The sequence below is a fragment of the Triturus cristatus genome, chromosome 4_1 (assembly GCF_964204655.1).
Source record: "Triturus cristatus chromosome 4_1, aTriCri1.1, whole genome shotgun sequence".
Lineage (NCBI taxonomy): Eukaryota > Metazoa > Chordata > Amphibia > Caudata > Salamandridae > Triturus > Triturus cristatus.
In genome coordinates, this window is record NC_140585.1 from 324,407,282 (window position 1) to 324,428,353 (window position 21,072).

At 43.9% G+C, this 21,072-nt stretch overlaps 1 protein-coding gene across 6 annotated transcripts in view; it reads left to right on the plus strand.

Moving 5' to 3' along the window:
* LOC146854878 (sodium- and chloride-dependent GABA transporter 2-like) overlaps positions 1-21,072 on the plus strand; it is a 1,159,405-nt gene that overhangs the window by 692,315 nt on the left and 446,018 nt on the right. For all 6 annotated transcript variants that reach the window (XM_085652286.1, XM_085652283.1, XM_085652284.1 and 3 more), the window contains one exon: positions 14,152-14,284. In XM_085652286.1, the coding sequence (XP_085508412.1) occupies positions 14,152-14,284 (133 nt within the window). The remainder of the gene's footprint in view (positions 1-14,151; positions 14,285-21,072) is intronic.

Below are 21,072 nucleotides of genomic sequence, written 5' to 3' on the forward strand. Positions count from 1 at the left end.
CACTCTAGCTCGAAAGGTACCTGTCACAGCCAAAGGGGAAAATCTCATCACCAGGTTCAGTGGGTTCTAAGTAATTTTAGCCTTATATTTCTGACCCAGCTGAGGATGATATTAGATGGGGTATTCCTACCCTAACCATCCCTCCGATTAAAAAATGGTCACGAACAGCGATCCAGCTGAATGCTTTAACGCTAGAGTTTGGCTTAAGAGCTGCCAATGGCCGCACAAACTCTGACCCTATGGGTGCGGTCACATTTAATAGAGATAACCGCACCTCAAGGATTGACTATATTATGCTTGATTTTATTCTTTGGGGCTTGGTTCAGGATATGATAGTTTTGCCTACTATCGAAAGCGATCATAACTCGCTTTCCTTGTCCCTTAAGCATCCCTGGCCGAATGAAGTGCTCAAACCATCTTCCAGGTCAACAGACACTATCTCTGTCTCCTCCTGTGGGAGACGTTTGAAGTGGAAGATGGTCGCAGGGGATGAAATCAAGCTTAAAATTATTAACACAATCCTTATGGTTTTCCAAATTGAACTGGACAATATTGACTTAACTCCTCCCCTCATAGGAAGGACTACATCCATCTTCGAGGGAACTCTCGAGACCATTGGAAATGTTTTCCTTAAAAAATAGTGTGGGAATAGAAAAAAAATGGTAGTTCGAAATCTTAGGGGCAAGCAGGAGTGGTTCACACCTGCCTGCAGATATGCTAAAACCATTCTGATCCGGGCCATTAAAAGCAAAATCCAAGCCAGGAAAAATTATAAGGAAATCCTGGCAAATGCTAGAAAGGAGTGGGACCTAGAGTATTGGTGTACCCTAAAAGAGGCTAGCTCTGGAAAGGACCCTAGACGCTTCTGGGAAATAATCAGAACCAGAAGCAGACCGGATAATGAGCTCATAACATGTAACATCACCAGCCAGGTGTGGGTCACTCACTTCTCTAAATTATACTCTAACCAAGCCAGTGATATTGCTTCAACTCCCTCTAATAAAGAACAAGCCTGGTTGCCGGACTGTACCAATCCTGTTGTTCCACCTATGAGAGTCGATCATCCCGCTGGCAACCCATGCTTAATTGTACCTCCTATTGCCTGCGGGTCAGAATTGGTAGATTTCGTTTTTTCTACCAAAGAAGTCGAATATGCAATCAGCACCATTAGGCCTCAAAAAGCCGCTGGTCCTGATGGCATTCCTGGGGACTTGCTGCGCTCCGACATTCAGAAATGGGGGAAATTGATCCACACTCTCCTTATTGCTATTAGCAGGGGTGCACCCATTCCCGCATCATGGAAAGGCGCGGAGGTTGTGCCTATCTTTAAGAAAGGGGTTAAGGGACGATCCATCCAATTATAGACCCATAAGTTTGCTCGATGTAACCCAAAAGGTAGTTGGCAAGGTCCTGTTGGTCAGACTACTCCAATGGATTGACGAAACCAGTATCCTTTCCGACCTCCAGGCGGGTTTTAGAGTAGGTACTGGCACAATCGAACAAGCCTTTAGGTTGCTGCTCGTATACTGGAAGGTGGTGGTCTTGGCCAAGGGCAGTCTTTATCTCGCTTTTATCGACCTGAAGACTGCCTTTGACCTACTACCGAGAGCGACCCTTTGGAGAGTGCTCACTGATTTGGGGGTACCGCATTATTTATTATCCCTAATCGTAAGGATGCATGAAAACACCTATGTGCAGATTAGATGGGGCAGGGAGGGAGAAAAAACTGACAGAATTCCGGTGGAGAGAGGGGTCCGCCAGGGCTGTGTGCTGGCTCCCACCCTGTTCTCTCTTTATGTTAATGGTGTGGTTGAGTACCTGCTGAAATACCCCTCAGATGAACCATCCCTGGCGGGGGAACGTATTCCCACCCTCCTCTTCGCGGATGATACACTCTTACTCTCCAAATCCCCAATGGGCCTCCAAAAATTATTAAATAACTTTCAGTCTTTGTGTGCAGAAAGGGGCCTAGTAATTAATACGGACAAGACGAAATTCCTCGTGATGAACCCACCCAAGAAACCTGTGCGTCCTCCGAGGTTGAATGCTGTACCCCTAGAGAGGGTGGATGTGTTCGATTATCTTGGTATTCGCCTTACACACAATATGCTCTGGGCCCCCCATTTATGCAAAATGTGCTAGCACATAAAAGGGTGACAGGGGCACTCCTAAGGGAGCAGCGCTCTTGCGCAATTAGACCCATAGCCCCTGTTATGGAAATTTATACAGCAAGGGGAGTCAGCGCTGCTCTCTATGGGGCAGAGCTATGGGGCTCATGTAACTCTAGTGAGTTGGCAAGGTCTGAGAGAAAGTTCTGTAGGGCTATTATGTCACTTCCTCAGAGTACTCCCACGTCCCCACTGTTGCTTGATTTGGGTTGCCGTCCAATTGATGAGTTGGTGAAATTTCGCCCTCTACTGTTATGGGCTCGGTTGTGGCGTGTCCCGGAATTAGCCAAATACGCCAAAGGCCTCTCTGAAGTCATGTCACTTCCCGGGTGGTACAAGATTAAATGGTTGAAAGATATGAAAACCCTCCTTTGCAATCTAGGTCTAAGCTCTGCATGGGAAAGCAGGTCTTCCCCACCGAAAGCTACACTCAAAATTTTATATTGGAACTGGATTGCATCCCAACAGAACTCTAACTGTATATTAGGTAGACTCACGGAGGACTTTCTGAGTTTCAAAGACCTGCCCTTCCGGGAATTGCATTTAGATATTATAGAGAGACCATTTGATAGGACCCTTTATTTTAAAATCAGGAACGGGACTCTCCCACTCCATGCTTTTACATCTGAATGGAACCTTCCTGCACAGACGACAGAATTTTGTCCCTTCTGTATATCTAGAAGTGAGACTGTAGCACATTTCCTGTTTGAATGCCAAGCGTATACACTCCCAAGAAGTAGATGGCTTAAACACTTATGCCGCTCATTAGGTACTAGGCAGCATGTTGAGGCGCTACGCATCCTAAGGTCTGACTCCCGGTCATTGTACGCTTTCTAAATTTTTATCTTGGGCATGGCGCATTAGAACTAATAGGCTTAAAATAATTGTTTAATACGTTTTTAAAAAACGTATTTATGATACTTTCCATTTTTATTGTAAAAAATTACTTTTAAGCTAAGATGAATTATTATTTTTATTGTAATGCTTTTATGATATCTTTTTATCGAAATAAAGCCTTTGATTGATTGATTGATTGAATTTTAGCCTTTTGTGCAATATGGGTCAAAACGATTTAATGAGAATCAATGAGTAACTCAAAGAAACATGGTCAAAGTTATGTTAACTGTACTTATTTAGCTCTACATAGGCAATGCACCTTGGTGCTGTAGAGACAAAAAACACAACCCCCTCCTCCTCACCCCCCATACAGGAATATTATGTTAAAAGAGTATAACTCACAGAGGAAATTAAGAGGGGCTAGTACAGCAGTGGACTGAAAATGATCCCAATCTAAACAAACTTAAAGGAATGAAAGTTAGAGAAGAACATGAACTACTTGTTAAAGAGAGAACTATCTGAAACTAGTCAGTTTTGTCTCCACTTATAGTATAGGAGGGGAGAAGTCTATTATTATTCTGTTGCACTTGAAGAAGCTCTGTCTCCATAAGTAAGGGACAGTTCTTGGTTTTGGGACTTGATGTTGCTTAGCAGAGTGCAGACTGAGGCCAAGGGTGAACCAACTGCTTTTGATTCCCAGAATAGGTGCTGCTGGCATAGACTGCCCAGTAGATGATCGCCAAAGCCTTGAAGGTGATCTGGTGTTAAATATGCAGACACTACAAAGATTTCATAGCAGGGTGATACAGTCATGGCTGTACAGTCAAAGAATCCCTTTGGCAGTTGTGTTTGGTACTATATGTAGACTTCACAGAGGTGCAGCTTGTGCTACAAGATAAATGGTATTGCCATAGATAATACAGGAAAGCAATGAGGCATTTACTCCAAAAGAAAACACAATGAATGTCAAATCTGTCCTTAAAAAATCCCTCTGTATTAAATGGTGCCAGAAAAACCCGCTTCACATGGTCTACTAATCAAGATGGAATAATCGATGGTGTCAAGGCTACTTAACCCTTCTAAATCTTTCTTGCTCTGACTAAGATAATTGCCTGGAATTCTGTCTTTTGGCCTCTTCAATGGATTTGCCTGTTAAAACCCGCACATGAGTTACGGAGTCTAGGTGTATAACACAGATTCAAAAAAGCTTGTTTTCATCACTTTAAGTTTATGACCTGCACCATTCATCAATAGAATTTTTTACAGAAAATAACGGTGGTCAGTGCTTTTGTCCAGTTTTAATTCATTTTTTATAAATAATATGATTCAAACAAAATATAAAAATATAGTATATAATATAAAAATATAGTAATGATTTCGTAATCAGTTCAAAGAAACTAAAATTTAAATAAACAATTTTTTCATTAATAACAATATGTTTATTAAATATATTTTTTTTAAACGTTGTCTTTAAACTTTTATTTCTAAATTATAAAAATATTTATTTTAAAAATATGCATAATTTGTAACATTTAAAAAGATTAAAATATTATTAAATTCCTAAACTCTCCTATCATAGTGCAGGGGCTAATTTGTCTTTCTTTAATTTTCATAACTGAGGCAATATTATTTTTGAGCTAGATGCAGTTAGATCATCATTTTCCTCATTTATTTGAAGTTTACAAGGAAGAATAAAAGCATGCAGCTGAGTTCCCGTAGTAAATACATTTATATTTGATATAAATGTTCGCAATAAAGTACAGTTGATTGTAAGGACCATGTGTGTGTGAGGTAAAATAGTCGTAGGGAGTTTGCAATTGTTTTGTTTGTGTTTGTATTTATTTTAGCCCACTCAGGTCACTTGAGATTACACGCACCACAAGCTGAATTAGGGAGGATTTACCTTTTCAATTTTTTATGTTTTAAATTGGTGCTTGGGTATTAGCAGTAGTGAAAATTTGCAGAGTTTTAATTGCTTCTTTTTGCACATTGTCATTAATGGGTTATGGTGAGAAAAGATGTTTCTTGTTGAAAGGGCGATGCAATGTTTTTTAAATGTGCTTAAAAGATATCCCTTTTGTGCCTTTACTCATTTGTAACACTGAATTTTTTGTTTAATTTTTAAAACATTTCAAATTTTTGAAGGGTTCCTATCAATCAAGGAATAGTTTTAATTTAATTTTGAGGGTTGGTAGAAGGGTGGCAAAATATTACCAACTCTCGAAAAAAGAAAGCAACCCCTGGTAGGGCAATTTATATTTTAATAATGAACATTTTAAAGTGTAGCCGACTGTAAATTGTATTTAACGTAGACAGGAGACTAAATGTAAATGAAAGAAGAAAGGTTAATATTTTTTTAGAAAGTATTTAGAAATTAGTAGTGGAGAATGTAGACAATATTTTTCAAATAGTCCGCACCAGAAATATACCAAAATGTAGAGAGAAGTTGTTAAGTCATCTGTTTTGTGTTTTTTAGAAACATGGGGTTGAGGACTACTTGAAAAACGTTTTTCAAAATGTACAGGAAATGATAGAATTTCAGATGGGCTTTCATAATAGCAGAGGAGAAACATTTAAGCCAGCCCTCAATGCATTATTATTTCTTGCACGCCCCTCTAAACAGGTCTAGAAGCAGTTCCACTATTCACTGTTTAGTTTGCTATTCCAGTTATATTCAAAATATCAAATTTAACAATCAGGTTAATTTTTCTTCTTTTAAGTAAAGTTAGACTTCTAGATTGAATAAATTCAGTGTATATTTTGTCAACATGTTCAAAGGGTACAAAAGCAAATACAGATTTTGTTTTTATTTGAATTGGCTTTACTGTCTGACATAAAATACTGTGCTAAGGATTTCTTTTGTGAATTTTGTGCCAAATTAGCTTTAAGAAAAAGGAAAAACATCCTTGAATTTGAATACTTGGGTACAGTTTGCTTATTGTTGAAACTATAGAGAATCCAAAATAGATTAACATTTTTGCAATTCTATTGTTCATAGTTTTTGATGTACTCCCCATAAAAATTAAATCAATCAATCAGCCAAAATAGGTTTTATTCGGTTCCTGAAATAAAAAAAAAACATAAAAGAAAAACGCCATAATATTGTACATCAATTAAAATCCATCATCAATAAATACAGAAAAATAATTAAATTTTAAGCCGTATGCATTGCGCACAAAGCAAAATATGCACAAAGTCCAAACATCCTATGTCACCTTGCTAAACCATACATCAATGCGAGACAGCTAAGATCTAACAATCGCTGCCTCATGGCCATTCCCAGAATTAAAAGAGCGAGAGGTGGAGGCCGATTGTTTGGTTATCTTGTGTCTAAGCTCTGGAACGCCCTATCTAGTCACCTGAGATGCAACAGCAATCTGTTAAATTTCTGGAACCAACTGAAGATGTACCTCTTCCCCTGAAAGCAATGCATTTATTCTCATGGTTTCTGTTAGTGCTTGGAAGCCTATCTCTGGGTACCATAACATAACTTACCATAACATATAAGCTCCAGCATGGTCCCCCTAACTGTATTTAAGCCCATTCAACGCATTACTTTGTTCTTCCATTAACAGAAACTCCCCGAGGTGTCCAGCAGAAGTGAGGGCATGTTACTCAGCACTACGACATAGGGTGTAGCGTCAGCGGGTTGGTTAAGAATCATAGGTAAAGAGATGGAAGAACCCAACTCACGATTATGGGGCGTGTCATTGCCACCCCTAGACTCCTTCCAAGCACCACCCCTACTGTACACTCCTACCCCTAATGGTGTCAGGGGGGTTGGCTTAACCCTGGTGAGTGAAAGGACCACTAGTGACAGCAATACCCTGGGCCCTCATCTATTTAACATTTGTTGCCCTTAACGAGTTTTCTAAAGTCCACAACATGTCAGCAGAGGGTGGACAGTTGTGGGCAAGAATGGGAGTAGGAGTTCCAACAGTTTGCATCACCTGGTTTCGTTTTGAATGTTCCACTTCATTTTCTGCTAAGCACTGACATATAGACTTCGATTCAGTGCCCAAAGCTCTAATTATGGTGTCGCAGAAGAAAGACATTAAAGCTACCATGTAAGACTTCTCCACAAGGAGAGAGTCATTATCCCTAGGTAACCAATCAGTATTGACCCAAGGATGCTTGGATTTACCACTGACCTCCAATCCCTTGCTCTTTCCAACCACTCTAGATCCCTTCTTCAAATCTATCTGGGCATCAGGTTCCACTTGATTGGCAAGATCACGAGTCCTTAAGGATGGGGAGGCCTCCACAACAGAGGATACAGATATGGAATCCTCATGGCCTCTACCCAACAAAGATGGAATTATCGTAGGACCCAGGCCCTGATCTGACCCAGCAGGCAGAGACACACCGGGTAGGATAAGAGGTAGGGAGGATGAGGGAGAAAGATATAGTCAACGGCCAGCCACTTCAATCTCTTTATCAATGATACCCATAACACATTGTAGAAAGGCATCCATGGTAGTGACGTGTTGGTAAAGGCCTTAGAAGCACCAGCAGCTCCCCATAAGCAGCACCCAAACTTGTCCAGCAAATATCCAGATGCCTGGGATTTGGCCTGTAGATGTAACTGCTATATGAGCCCCCTGATCCGAATGAACTGTGTTAAATAGACAGCCCTTCAAGCACTCCCTTCTTGCGCCCTCAATCAAATGAAAGTTAAGGGGGGGGGCAATTCACAGAAGGGTCGAGAGGCGAAAACGGCCATCAAGTACATCAATGATGCAGGGGAAAAAAAAGTCTCCTAACAGCATGCTCAAACAGGTTAAATATGGTGAGTGGACATACACTGCCTGATGTCCCTCAGGATAATTCAACCACTCACAGCCATTCGGCATAGAGGAAGTGAAAAAACAGCTAGCTCTGACAGAGGTAGGCAGTCCCACCCTTGCATGTACACGGCCTGTGCACTGTATAGCGCTGAGGTCGGCCTCAGGTGAATGCAATGTCAGGAGTTGCCTCCAGGGGCCCTGAGCACTCTGTGAAATGCAGTCCCCACTCTAGCAGCAGCGCTGATTCATAGAAATTCTAAATTGGTAATGGGTTCCTTGTCAGGGAGTAGACCATAGATTAGTTTTATTGTGTTGTGGTTAATGGAAGCATGAACACAATATGGTTGGTTGAATGGATGAGGTGTTGATTTGAATGTCCCATCCATCATCCAAGTATCACTATTCTCAAGTGTTGCAGGGTTGTTACAATACCAAATGTTAGTATTTTTTTTTTACTAGAGCTATCATCATCATAGATAAGGAAGCCTTCTTACGTGTAAGTCCCTTTTAGTTCTGGAACTATTAGTAAGTTGCTAAACGTTTTAGGTAGGGTGGGTACAGATCTACTTACCTATCTTGTTCTATTCATTCTTTTTAAATTTGGAATGGAATTGTAGTTCTCCATACAGACACTCATGCTCTACAATGTAAGCACTACATACTAAGTGGAAGTATGATGAGGTGGGTTGTAATAGGCCTATAGTTGAAGACAAATGATTCTCTACATAAATGTTACAGACATGATAACAATCGGTCACTTAGACAGTAGGTTTGTTAGGCCAGACCTAAAAAAAATCCTCAAATCATAATCTGTGGACACAGCAAAATTATCAAATTTCATTTAATACCAAATTCTACTATATGCCATAATTTGGAGAAATGTGTAATTCTAAAATTCTGCTTGAGCAAGATTACTGTTCTGAAAATTGACAGTACAGTTGTATGGCAATTGCTACTTTTTCGAGCAATATGAGACTCAACTGCACTTGATGCTGGTGTGCTGCAGTATTCAGTTTGTTGTGCAGCATAGCTGTTGCACCTGCGCAGTCTTTTCACAAGGGAAGTCTCAACTGACAGATGCCTTATAACACTACAATGACCTCTTGCTATTGAGGAAAGCCCCGGATCTTTGTCAAGAAGATGGTTCCCCAAGGAGAAGTGGACCTTGCAGACCTGGACCTCAGCAACGCAATACTCACTTTCATAAGTGTGTTTGAGGTATGTCAAAAAATCGAGTAGGTAGTCTAATATGGCTTAGTATACGGTGCAGACTTATGTAAGTGGGCACCTTGCACTAATCCAGACAACCCTTATGGTGATTTTAGTGGTTTTGGACAACCTTAAAAAGCTCTCTAATTGGTAGCTCTGGAGAGCAGCTTTCAGGCTTAGTCCAGAAGAGTGTAAAGCAGCTTGTTTTACCAGAGCATAATCCTATTGGTATAGATTAAGTGAATAAGAACCACACAGTGTGGTTATAAAAATATGCATTTATTATAAAACACTCACTAACACATACAGTTATCCCTTAGCCGGAGATATACACAATGCACAAAATACTTTTCAATAGGAACAGGTAAGTAGCACAAAATACACACTGGTCTCCAGGGGAAGAACAAACCATATACTAAAATAGTGGCATGCGAACCACAACTCAAGTCAAGACTATATCCAGAAGATAAAGAAGTGCCAGGGACCCAAGGAACCACCCATGGCAAGTTACCAGGGACCCCATGGAGGCCGTGTGCAGAGTGGGAACACGACTGTGGGCTCAGTACAAGTCAATGGGTAAGTCACAGTTGCAATTTTAAAGAAAAAGGACCCTTCCCAGTGGACCCTGATGAAACCCCTTGGAAGACAGAAGGTTGGAGTGCCACCCCACCCATGGATACCCTAGAAGCCAGGTTACCTATACTTGGGAGGCCGAGTGCATAGGTGTGAAGTGGTGTCGGAATCCGCCGTCAAACTCAGTGGAGGACTTCAGTTAGATGCCACTGCTGGAAAAGGTGAAACGGTCCGATGAACATTCATGAGAAGTACCTGCAAGCAGAAGGGACAGAGTCTATGCCACTCAGGAGTGACCAGGAGGCACAGAAGACGAATTACCACTGATGTTGGGTGTTGCTGGTGAGCAGATTATGACCTTGGAGCTGCAGCTGTGCTTACCAGGCGATGCTGTGGAAGACAAGGAGCCATTCATGAGCTGTCCCACGTCGGATGTCGAGAGTTGAGGGGTCGTTGTCTGTTGGGAGCACCAACAAGCCTTGGAAACTGCAAACGAGGTGGAAAGCGGAGAAGGTCCAGGTGACTTCCCACAAGAAGGGGAGCCCACAGAATTCAAATGAGCCCCTCAGACAGACCCACAGTTCAGAGGCACTGGAGTCGCAAGAGGACCTCCATCAGCCCACCAAAGAGGCAGGCCCACGTTGCAGGTGATGTGGTGAGTACAAAGATCTTAGTCATAGGAGATGCTTGATGTGGGGGCTACTTGGAGCCCAAAGATCTTGATGGAAGGAATCCAACAAGCCTTTGCAACAGCAAGTCAACACAGTGCACAGGGGTTCAGTTCCTGTGGCTCCGACAAGGGATACTGGCCTCAAACTTGGTGAGCGGACAGGGCAGGCCTCAAGAGATGTGAAGAACCACCACATGTGTTGCTGAGTCTTTTGGAGTCCATGGGAGCCCAGGATCAGCAGATGGGTCCGCTTAGTTGCGGTGCCTGCTGGTACAGGGAAGTGACTCCTTCACGTCAAGGGAGATTCCTTTAGGTGTTTTGGATGCCCACACGCCTTGGAAGGTTCCTGCATGGAGTACAGGCACGGACATTGCAGCAGATGAGCAGGGAGAGGAGATCAGGAGCAGCAGGAGTCTTCCCATTTGCAGCCTTGATGCCCACAGCGAAGTCAAGAGTGCCCAGACGGTCAAAGACAACGTGGCATCTTGAAATTAATCTTGTCTTACAACCAATCTAGGGACCCACTCTCAGGTAAGCCCTTAAGTACTCTGAGAAAAGGGTTGGGACGATTCAGTGTTCCCTCCCAGGGGAGGTGTAGGACAGTGGGGTGGAGACTCCCATGTCCTTTGTCCAGTTTCACACCAGAGCGGGAGCCAATGGCTCCCAGAGCTGGTTTGAACTGGACTATGCAAGGAGGGCACCAAATATGCCCTTCAAGCAGACTGTGTGGTCTGGCAAGCGCTCCCACTCAGCCCCAATACAATAAACCCTGTCTGGGAGGTTGTCACACCTCCCTGTGACATGTTACCCATTGTTATGCCTTCACCTGCTCTAGCTTGGCTCAGCAGCAGGAGGACAGAATTGTGTCTCTGGTCGGCAGCAGCCATGTTGTGCTGTCCGGGTCTGGAAGACTGGTACCGGGAACACTAAGGGCCTCCCGGAGAAGCTTTACAGTGCATGGAATCATACCTCCCACTCTGCCCAACTCCGTTTACAGTGTGGGGGTATTATTCCAACATGTTTGATACCAAACATGATAGGGTTCGTTCCAGCCAGTTTAGAGATGAACATCGCGGACTGCCGCATGGCCACTCTATGTATCGCAATGGCTGATGCACTTACAGCCCAAAAGAATGGACTCTGAAGGCTGTAGGGTTGTCCTGCTCATGCAGGGGAATCCTCACACTTAGAACCGAGCACCCTGCCTTCAGGATTGAAAGATCTGCTTGAGCGGTGACTTATAGGTGTTAAGTGCAGTGACCTTAGATATAGGGAAATGTATCTCTTTTTTAAGGGGTGCTAGCACCAGCTTACACAGGCTGCAATGGTAGCCTGTAGCTACAGTTTTAGTAGTACCCCATGGGTGGCACAATGCATGCTTCAGCCCATGGGGGACCCCTGGTGTACCTATGCCCTGGGTACCTCGGTACCACATGCTAGGGACTGAGAAGGGTACACCAGTGTTCAATCTGGGGTGTACCTAAGTACTTTCCATACCAATTTAGGGGAGAAAGCACAGAGACTGGGGTCCTGAATAGCAGGATCCCAGTCAGACTAGTCAAAAACAGCATAGCACCAGGCAAACAGTGGGAGGAACCATAAAAGCAGATCCTATTTTCCTACCCCCAGCCAGTACAAAAATTAGGAGAATCACACCTCGAAAGAATAGTGTGCAACAACAATAAAATTCATGTTAGTTGAATACTTTTATTCTGCCTAGCTCAATAAGGTTTTGTTAATAATTTTGGTGTATTATTTTTTTCTCCAATAGAAACTCCTAATTAATTGTATTTTTACTCTTTCTTCAAACATACTTTTCACACCAAACATGTTTTTACAGTCACTTTTGAGAGTCTCCTACCTAAGTACTGTAAATATTTTAATACCCTAATATTTGCTAAGGTTCTTGGTTAACATGACGGTCTCAAGAATGCAACAAGAATCTCCTTTCCATAATGAGTTAGGTGAAAAATGGTTGAGGCCTAGAATTGCCTGCACACTATTTGTCCAACTACTTAAGTAGCGCTCACTCTTAGGGTCAACTGTTTTGAAAACCCGGAGTTAACAAAATGTACAAATGCAAGGATAGAGGAGCACATTAACCTAAAGAATTTTTGCATTACTATGTATCATCAAAGAGTCCCCACATTTAAAGCATGTATTATGCATTCATATTAGAGACTGGTATTGCACATGAGACAAGATAACCATTTTGATCTCATGAAAAAGGAAAGCTCTCTGTGTCCTTTTTTCTCTTTTCTTTTTATTCATGTGTCATGATAACGTTGTACACAAGACTTGATACAAGCAAGACACAGCCTGTGCGTTTCGTCCCAGTTTCACGGGACTTCTTCTGGGATGTCAAAAGACACACACAAGACAGGACTTTAAAACAGTAACCTGACAAAATACAACTAACATAGACAAATTCACAGAAGGAAATGGATTTCCTTTCTTACATCATTAACACAAGGTAAAAAAAGGTAAAAATGAACATGAATACAACAGATCATGTCCTACGTATGAACAGAAATGAGACACATACAATTGTTCAAATACTTGATTACACACAAAGACAGATCATGAGTACATCGAGAAGATAATGTAATCCAAAGAGTTCATTGAATGCAAATTCAAATACTCAATAATGCAGTGGTCATAACACTCATCGTACAACACAATACCCCTACATGTGCACGTTCAATAAACTTAGAACATGAACTCTTTGGGTTACATTATCTTCTCAATGTACTTATGATCTGTATTTTTGTGTAATCAAGTATCTTACAGTGAGTTGGGGAAGTTTGAAGCATCGCATGCGCATGTGCAATTACTTTACGAACTAATAGTGCTAATGTCATGTTGAGAGTGATGGTGCCATGGCAAATCACAGAAAGGGGTGACCACTGCATGCAACATTCCTGCTGTGTGAATGTCAGTATCAGGGTTCTAGACAGCAGTAACAGTGACTTTACTGTTGTCTGGCTTTATACTATTTCTAATGTTTTGTGTTCTTAAATCGTCCACATTGTAATAATTGAGAGTTCCTACTCTACTCTATGGAGTTGGCATACATTTCTGAGCAATGTTTTTTGTTTTCAGTGACTCTTGTGTAATTAGCTATAGGAAAGTTGATGGAAAAAGGAGAGTTAACGGCTCTCCATGCTAAGGCCCTGATTACGAGTCTGGCGGTTCAAGGACTGTCGGACTCATGGGGGTGGGGCAGTGGTTGTCCAGCCACCGCCACACCAGCAGTGTGACTGCCCCATTACGAGTTGTGTGTCGGAATGCCCTGGGACTGCTGCCGCTGCCAGGGAACCGCTGTTCCCTGGAGGTTGCGTAGCAGTAGTTAGGCCGCAATATGCTTGGTAGACTGCTGTGGTCCCTCCAAACACATTACGAGCTTTCTCTCACCACGGTTTTCCTGGGAGTTCCCCTGCCATGAAAACTGTGCGCCTCCCCCGCATGTGGATGCACACAGGGGGTCGTAACATGTGCCCCCTTCTGTGCATGCACACCAGTTCCTGCATGGCATGGACTTTTTAGTCCATGCCATGCAGGAACCTTGTGTGGCGTTCCCATTGCAGGGCCTTTTTCAAAGGCACTACAGTAGGCCGGCCATGCCGCCTGCCCGGCAGACCACTTTTAAGTTGTAAGCTGGTATGCAGGCTTTGGTGAGGCTTGACCTGCAGGATCGTGGTGGTGGTGGTGCGGCCGCTCCCGCACTGCCAAAACTCGTAATTGGGCCTTAAATATCTTTGTTTAAGCTCTACAGAAAAAGCTGCAAATTAAGTGAGAGGAAGAGTAAATTGGCATTCTTTTCATTGGAAGATTATCAGGTAAACAAAACAGAATTAGGATATGATATATTCAAATTATTTTTATCACCACTTTTTGTCCCCAATAGAAGGCATGTGCTGCATATATCTGATGGCATAGAGAATGTGGGCAGAATACAGTGGAAACTGGCCTTGTGTCTACTCCTGGCCTGGATCATCTGTTACTTCAGCATTTGGAAAGGGGTCAAATCCACTGGAAAGGTAAGACCTCAGCATCCGTTTATTTTAATTCATTGTGTTTTTGATACTAGTGGAAACCAACAAATCATTGACACTAGACCAGCACATACCACAATACTAGAACAACAATGAAACATGTACTATGGTTTACACACATAACTTCTACATGATTCAATTGATAAAATAGCTTTCAGGTATGAAAATTAATCAACTGAAATTTCCTTTGCACTGCTCACTATCAGAATGGCTCTGCCTTAATCAATGTGGTGCTGATTTATTGGCCTTAGAAGTGACAAGTGCTCCAACTTCACCTAGTAAAACAGTACCTTGTGGAGAAGCAGTTGTTCAAGGAGAAGTCATTCTATATGTTTGCTAAGCTGGTAAGATAAATAGGTAGGTGTTTGTATCTGCTGAAAATTGTTGTCTGTAAGTATGTTATGAAACATGCCACACCTGCAATGTGTCTGTGCAGTGTGAATTCACATTTGTGTACTGAAATGTTATATTAATGGAGGCGGTTAGGTTGGTTTCGATGAACCAGGGTTTTTCCACACTGTGAAGTAGTATGGCTGTACCAGACCTTTCACTTCAGTTGCAGTTTCCATGGTTGCAATTGCACAAATGGTAAATCGTGTTGAAAAGTCTTTCTATGCCCATGAACTGCTGTGCAGCTGACTTGAATATCAGTATCTGTGATCTGTTGAACTATGCTCTGCTCAGGTTTTAAAAATGACAATGAGAGGCATTATCTCTTATGTCTCACAAGTAGTGACAGTGATTGGGTGGACATTTTCAAAATGTTCCCAAACAGGCCATTCTGGTGTACCAAATTGGTATTAAAAAAGTTTTGTATTGCTTCCATTGTTCTTGATCAATGCCTTTGTTTTGTGTGAAATAATCTCAGCATGTGCATTGTGCATTGTAGGCCCCACATTTGTCTTGTTGAATATTCACTAACAAAAAAAGAGTACACACTGTTTTTCGAAGATGAAACTGCAGATGTTCTGAAGACGTTTTGATGTTTCAAGTGAGTTATGTTTATATTCTGTCATGGTGTGGACGTTAGCAACTCCAAACCTGGCATGAGTGTTGGGTCTCACTTTTGTGTTCCTTTTGTGAACTCTAGGAATATTGTTCAAGAAACAAATAATGGTGTAAGCCACTTTGGTACAAAGTGAAACTTAATGTATGTGAGTAGATTTATAATAGTGGTCGTCCAAGTCGTATGCCTTACCCACACTGAAGTGTGCTTTTTGAGCCATGTCTGTTTTTTTTTATTGTTTGCAAACAGCAAAAAAGTTATACGCTGTTTAGTGCAAATTGAAAATTCAAATTCATTTGCGTAATTATGTTTGTCTAGAAGTTTATTACTAGGTTTGCACCAACGGACTTTGGGGTGTTGCTAGAACTGTCAGTCGTACGGGTGTCTTCCCCCAAACCTTTTGCTCTCCTCCTTCATTTTTGCTATTATTTTTGTTGGACTTAGGACTGCCAACCAGTGCTAAAGTGTTTGTGCTCACTTCTTAAAAACATTATAACATTGGCCTACACCCACATTTATTTACCCGTAAGCCCTTTGTAAAGGGGTACTATAGATACCCAGGGCCTGTAAATTAATTGCTACTAATGGGCCTGCAGCAATTATCCTGCCACCCACTTTGGTAGCCTTTCAAACAAGTCTCAGGCCTGCAATTGCAGCATGTGTGTGCAGTTTTAAACTACAATTTTGACCTGCCAAATAATCCTTAGGCCAGACTTAAACCTTCTTTTTTAATACATATAAGCCGCCCTTGCAATGAGTCTTAAATAGCCCATAAGGCAGGGTTCAGTTTAGTTGGAAAGTTAGACATGTACTATTGTCTTCTAAAATCGTTTTTTTACTATTGATAGGCCTACCCCTCCTATTAAGTAACATTGGATTACCTTAATACATGATAAGTTTCAATAGGGAGCAAATAGGAATCTCGAGTTTGGTGTCTAAAGAATTGCAATTTTAAACTTCCTTTATGACAAAATTGGATTTGATGTCACAATTATGAAAATGCCACTTTAAGACAGTTGGCATTTTCTTGTCCTAACCATTTGGTGCCTGCAGCAACACATGAGTAGGTTTTGCTGGCAGTTGGGCTTTAAGTATTGCTCTCAGACAATGGGACAAAGGGAGAGGAGATGTTGGCAGGATGGGCCATCTCTGACTTGACATGGAAGGAATTGTCACCTACCACACTTTACATCACAAAGGCTCTGCCTGAGCATACTCACAAAGGGTTTGGCACTAGTGTTGTGTGACCCCAGATAAGCTGGAGCCAGGACAGGGAGCCAGGATATTCTAAACACCTCTTGGGGGTGGAAACCTCCAGAACTTTCTCCTATTTCAAAGTGGGCAGCAGGTATAAATAATGGACATTCACACCTAACTCTTCAGTACACCTCTGGAAGACTCAGAAGGATAACTGCTCTGCTCTGCAAGAAAGATTGCTACTCTGATGCACTGCTGCCTGAATTGGAAGGACTGGACCTGCATATTGAACCCAGGACCACCATAGTGATGCCCAGGTCTAGCTGGCTGGCCTCCTGATTAGATACTCAGGGACAGAAAAGGTTCCAACCACCTTGAACCCAGTACTTGGATGCAGTCTGGTGAGCACCTTCCCCCCCATGTTGTGCCACTCCAGCCCTGGACACTTGAAATTGGGCATAAAGGTGCTCTGCCAGCTCAGCTGTTGTCCTGTGAACAGAACATGTGGCACAACGCATCTCCATGCTGCTAAATTGGAACTACTTCTACATAACACGTTGCTGGTGCAGGACCTCACATGGCCACCCGCAACCTCCCTAAAAATGCTGCTGTTTGATACATCCTCAACGCAGGCTTTCACATGGCAAGCTCCTCATCAATAGTATCTTCGACGATTACGCAGTACTCTGCATCACAGCTCCGCAGTTTCTCTGGAATTACCGATGAGTAACGCATTCTCAGCACAGGATCTCACAATGCCCCACAAACCAGGATTTAAGGTACTTTGTTCAGCTGGCCTAACTTTGTCCCTGTTCACAGCCCGTGCTCCATCGCAGTCAACCTGAACTTGTGACTTTGTCCCGGTTCAGCATGACTAGATACCCACAGTTTAGAATTGCATGTCTCCGGTTCTACTGATTGGATTTTTGTTGTTTTGGTATTTAATAATTTTTTAAATTGTACTTTATTTTTCTAAATTGGTGTGGGATTTTTATTGTGTTGTGTTTTTACTTTATTACTGTTTGAAGTGCTGCATAAATAGTTTACACATTGCCTTTAGGTAAAGCCTGACTGCTTTGTGCCAATATACCGAAGGGTAAACACAGGTTAATTTGAAGTTTGCTTGTGTTTCATTGACAGATACTCCTGAGGCGGAAGCCGGGAGCACGAACCTTGTGTAAATTGATTTTAAAAATATTTGAGTGTCACCTTATTTCTTGTACTTTTAACTCACTCACCTTCTGCTCCTTGAACTGCTGCTTGCAGACCTCACTCGCCCAGACCACCCGTGCAGCGGATTTAGCGTTGCCACGGCTGTTGGTACCGGGACACTCTTGGCGCCATTTCCGGCGCTTGCCGCGGACACGCCCCGTTTTCGAGGCCACGCCCTCCTTCTAGCCCTTAAAAGGTGCTGAATAACGAGCGCCAGGCAGATTGACAGATACTCCGGAGGCGGAAGCCGGGAGCACAAACCTTGTGTAAATTGATTTTAAAAATATTTGAGTGTCACCTTATTTCTTGTACTTTTAACTCACTCACCTTCTGCTCCTTGAACTGCTGCTTGCAGACCTCACTCGCCCAGACCACCCGTGCAGCGGATTTAGCGTTGCCACGGCTGTTGGTAGCGGGACACTCTTGGCGCCATTTCCGGCGCTTGCCACGGACATGCCCCCTTTTCAAGGCCACGCCCTCCTTCTAGCCCTTAAAAGGCGCTGAATAACGAGCGCCAGGCAGATTGACAGATACTCCTGAGGCGGAAGCCGGGATCACGAACCTTGTGTAAATTGATTTTAAAAATATTTGAGTGTCACCTTATTTCTTGTACTTTTAACTCACTCACCTTCTGCTCCTTGAACTGCTGCTTGCAGACCTCACTCGCCCAGACCACCCGTGCAGCGGATTTAGCGTTGCCACGGCTGTTGGTACCGGGACACTCTTGGCGCCATTTCCGGCGCTTGCCGCGGACACGCCCCCTTTTCGAGGCCACGCCCTCCTTCTAGCCCTTAAAAGGCGCTGAATAACGAGCGCCAGGCAGATTGACAGATACTCCTGAGGCGGAAGCCGGGAGCACGAACCTTGTGTAAATTGATTTTAAAAATATTTGAGTGTCACCTTATTTCTTGTACTTTTAACTCACTCACCTTCTGCTCCTTGAACTGCTGCTTGCAGACCTCACTCGCCCAGACCACCCGTGCAGCGGATTTAGCGTTGCCACGGCTGTTGGTACCGGGACACTCTTGGCGCCATTTCCGGCGCTTGCCGCGGACACGCCCCCTTTTCGAGGCCACGCCCTCCTTCTAGCCCTTAAAAGGCGCTGAATAACGAGCGCCAGGCAGATTGACAGATACTCCTGAGGCGGAAGCCGGGAGCACGAACCTTGTGTAAATTGATTTTAAAAATATTTGAGTGTCACCTTATTTCTTGTACTTTTAACTCACTCACCTTCTGCTCCTTGAACTGCTGCTTGCAGACCTCACTCGCCCAGACCACCCGTGCAGCGGATTTAGCGTTGCCACGGCTGTTGGTACCGGGACACTCTTGGCACCATTTCCGGCACTTGCCGCGGACACGCCCCCTTTTCGAGGCCACGCCCCCCCCCACCCCCTCTTACAGATCCATAAAGCATGTGTAGATTTCGGACGCGCAGCGGGCGCGTCGATTGCGCGCCTAAGGCAAGCCCGTCTGCGCCCGTCCGCGGCCAACCGGGACTAGGGACATGTCACTCTGCTCAAATCATCACCTACTCTTCCTCACAACTCCACAGTCTTCATGGCCCCTGGCCTCTCTCCGCTTCCACTTGCTCTCTCATATCCTCGCATGACCTGTCCCCCTCTCCTTCATCTTCCAACCCTTTCGCTCCCCCCACTCCTTCTCACCCTCTCAGAGAAGACGCCAGCCCAGTCTCACTTAGGACCCTTATTGCCTATTATCTCAATACCCGGTCAGCAGTGGCCCACTCACACGAACTGTCGGTACTGCTAGACCTCCACGCACCTGATCTCCTCTTCCTAACAGAGACGTGGTTCAGTGAGGACTCTCTCCCTACCTTACTGGCCACCCTTCCCGCTCCATATTATGCTCTTCGAGCAGACCGTTCCAATGGTAGGAATGGGGGCGGCGTAGCGGTCATCGCCCGGACCGACCTTCCCTTCCAATGTCTACCTCTGCCAGATATTGCTACAACAGAGTACCTTGCCATTCGCACTACTTCTACCACTCCCCCTCTCACTTGTGTTCTCGCTTACCGCCCCCCTCAATCACCCTTATCTTTTCTGCCTGACTTTCAGGAGGTACTTTCCACACTGACGGTCAATAACTCTTCCATCCTAGTACTGGGAGATTTTAACTTTTGGCCTTCAGACCCAGCGGAATGTCCGTCCTCCAGAGAATTTTCAGATACACTCCAAACCCTCAATTTCGTATCACATGTTCACTCCCCTACTCACGTCAAAGGACACATCCTAGATCAGATTTGGTCCTTGAACTGTCCGGTAGACTCTCTGTCCATCTTGCCATGCACCTGGTCCGACCATCACCTGATCTCGTTTACCCTTCCCCTCAATCCCACTATCAGGCCCCCGCTTCCAAAGAATGTTTGGGTCCGCTCATGGAGCCGAGTGGACCCAGAGAACCTATCTACACTATTAGCCTCCTCCTACCCTACCTTACAAGGCCTTTCCACTCATTCCCAGGCCATTGCCATTGAACACTGGCTCTCCTCTAGCTGTGATTCCATCGCCCCGCTGAAGCGGGTGACCTCTAAACGGGAGAAAGACGCCAACTTGTGGTTTAACGAGAATCTTAAAACCACCAAACTCGCAGTACGCCGTGCCGAGCGTGCCTGGAGGAGGAACTATTCTTCCTCACTCAGAGCTGAGTTTACCACTCTTCTAGCTCAATATAAGAAGGCCATCTTGGCTGCAAAAACGGCTTATTTCTCATCTAAGATTCTTGCAGCTGAGAATCAACCGAGGGAAATCTTCTCGATTGTCCACAATCTGGCATTTTCCGACAGGACATCTCTCAAGCCTTCCCCATCCCAGGACCTCTGTCAATCTTTAAATAATTTCTTTATCGAAAAGATTGCTACTATTAAAGCCAACATCCCCTCGCCCCCCCGACTTTTGTTGACCCTCAGCGTCCTCCACCTAATGGCAAACTTGACACCTTTCCTCCCCTGACTAAAGATTCCTTGACTTTAATAATTCCTCTTGTCAAATCTGGATCCCCATTGGACATTTGCCCTGCGCATATCCTTCGCCACATTTATACAACCTGTCCAGACCCCCCCCCCCTTCACTTCCTTAACAGTTCCCTTTCCCAGGGGGTTGTTGCCACTCCACTGAAAGCCGCTGTCATTGTCCCCATTCTAAAAAAAACCTGGCGCAGACCCTTCAATCCCCGCCAACTACCGCCCTATCTCCCTCCTACCATTTCTGGCTAAGGTGCTCGAACGACATGTCACCAGGTCCCTGAGCACCTTTATGGAGGAGTATGGGATTCTGGCTCCCCGCCAGGCTGGCTTCCGCCCCGCACACTCTACGGAGTCCGTAGTTCTCTCGGTCCTAGA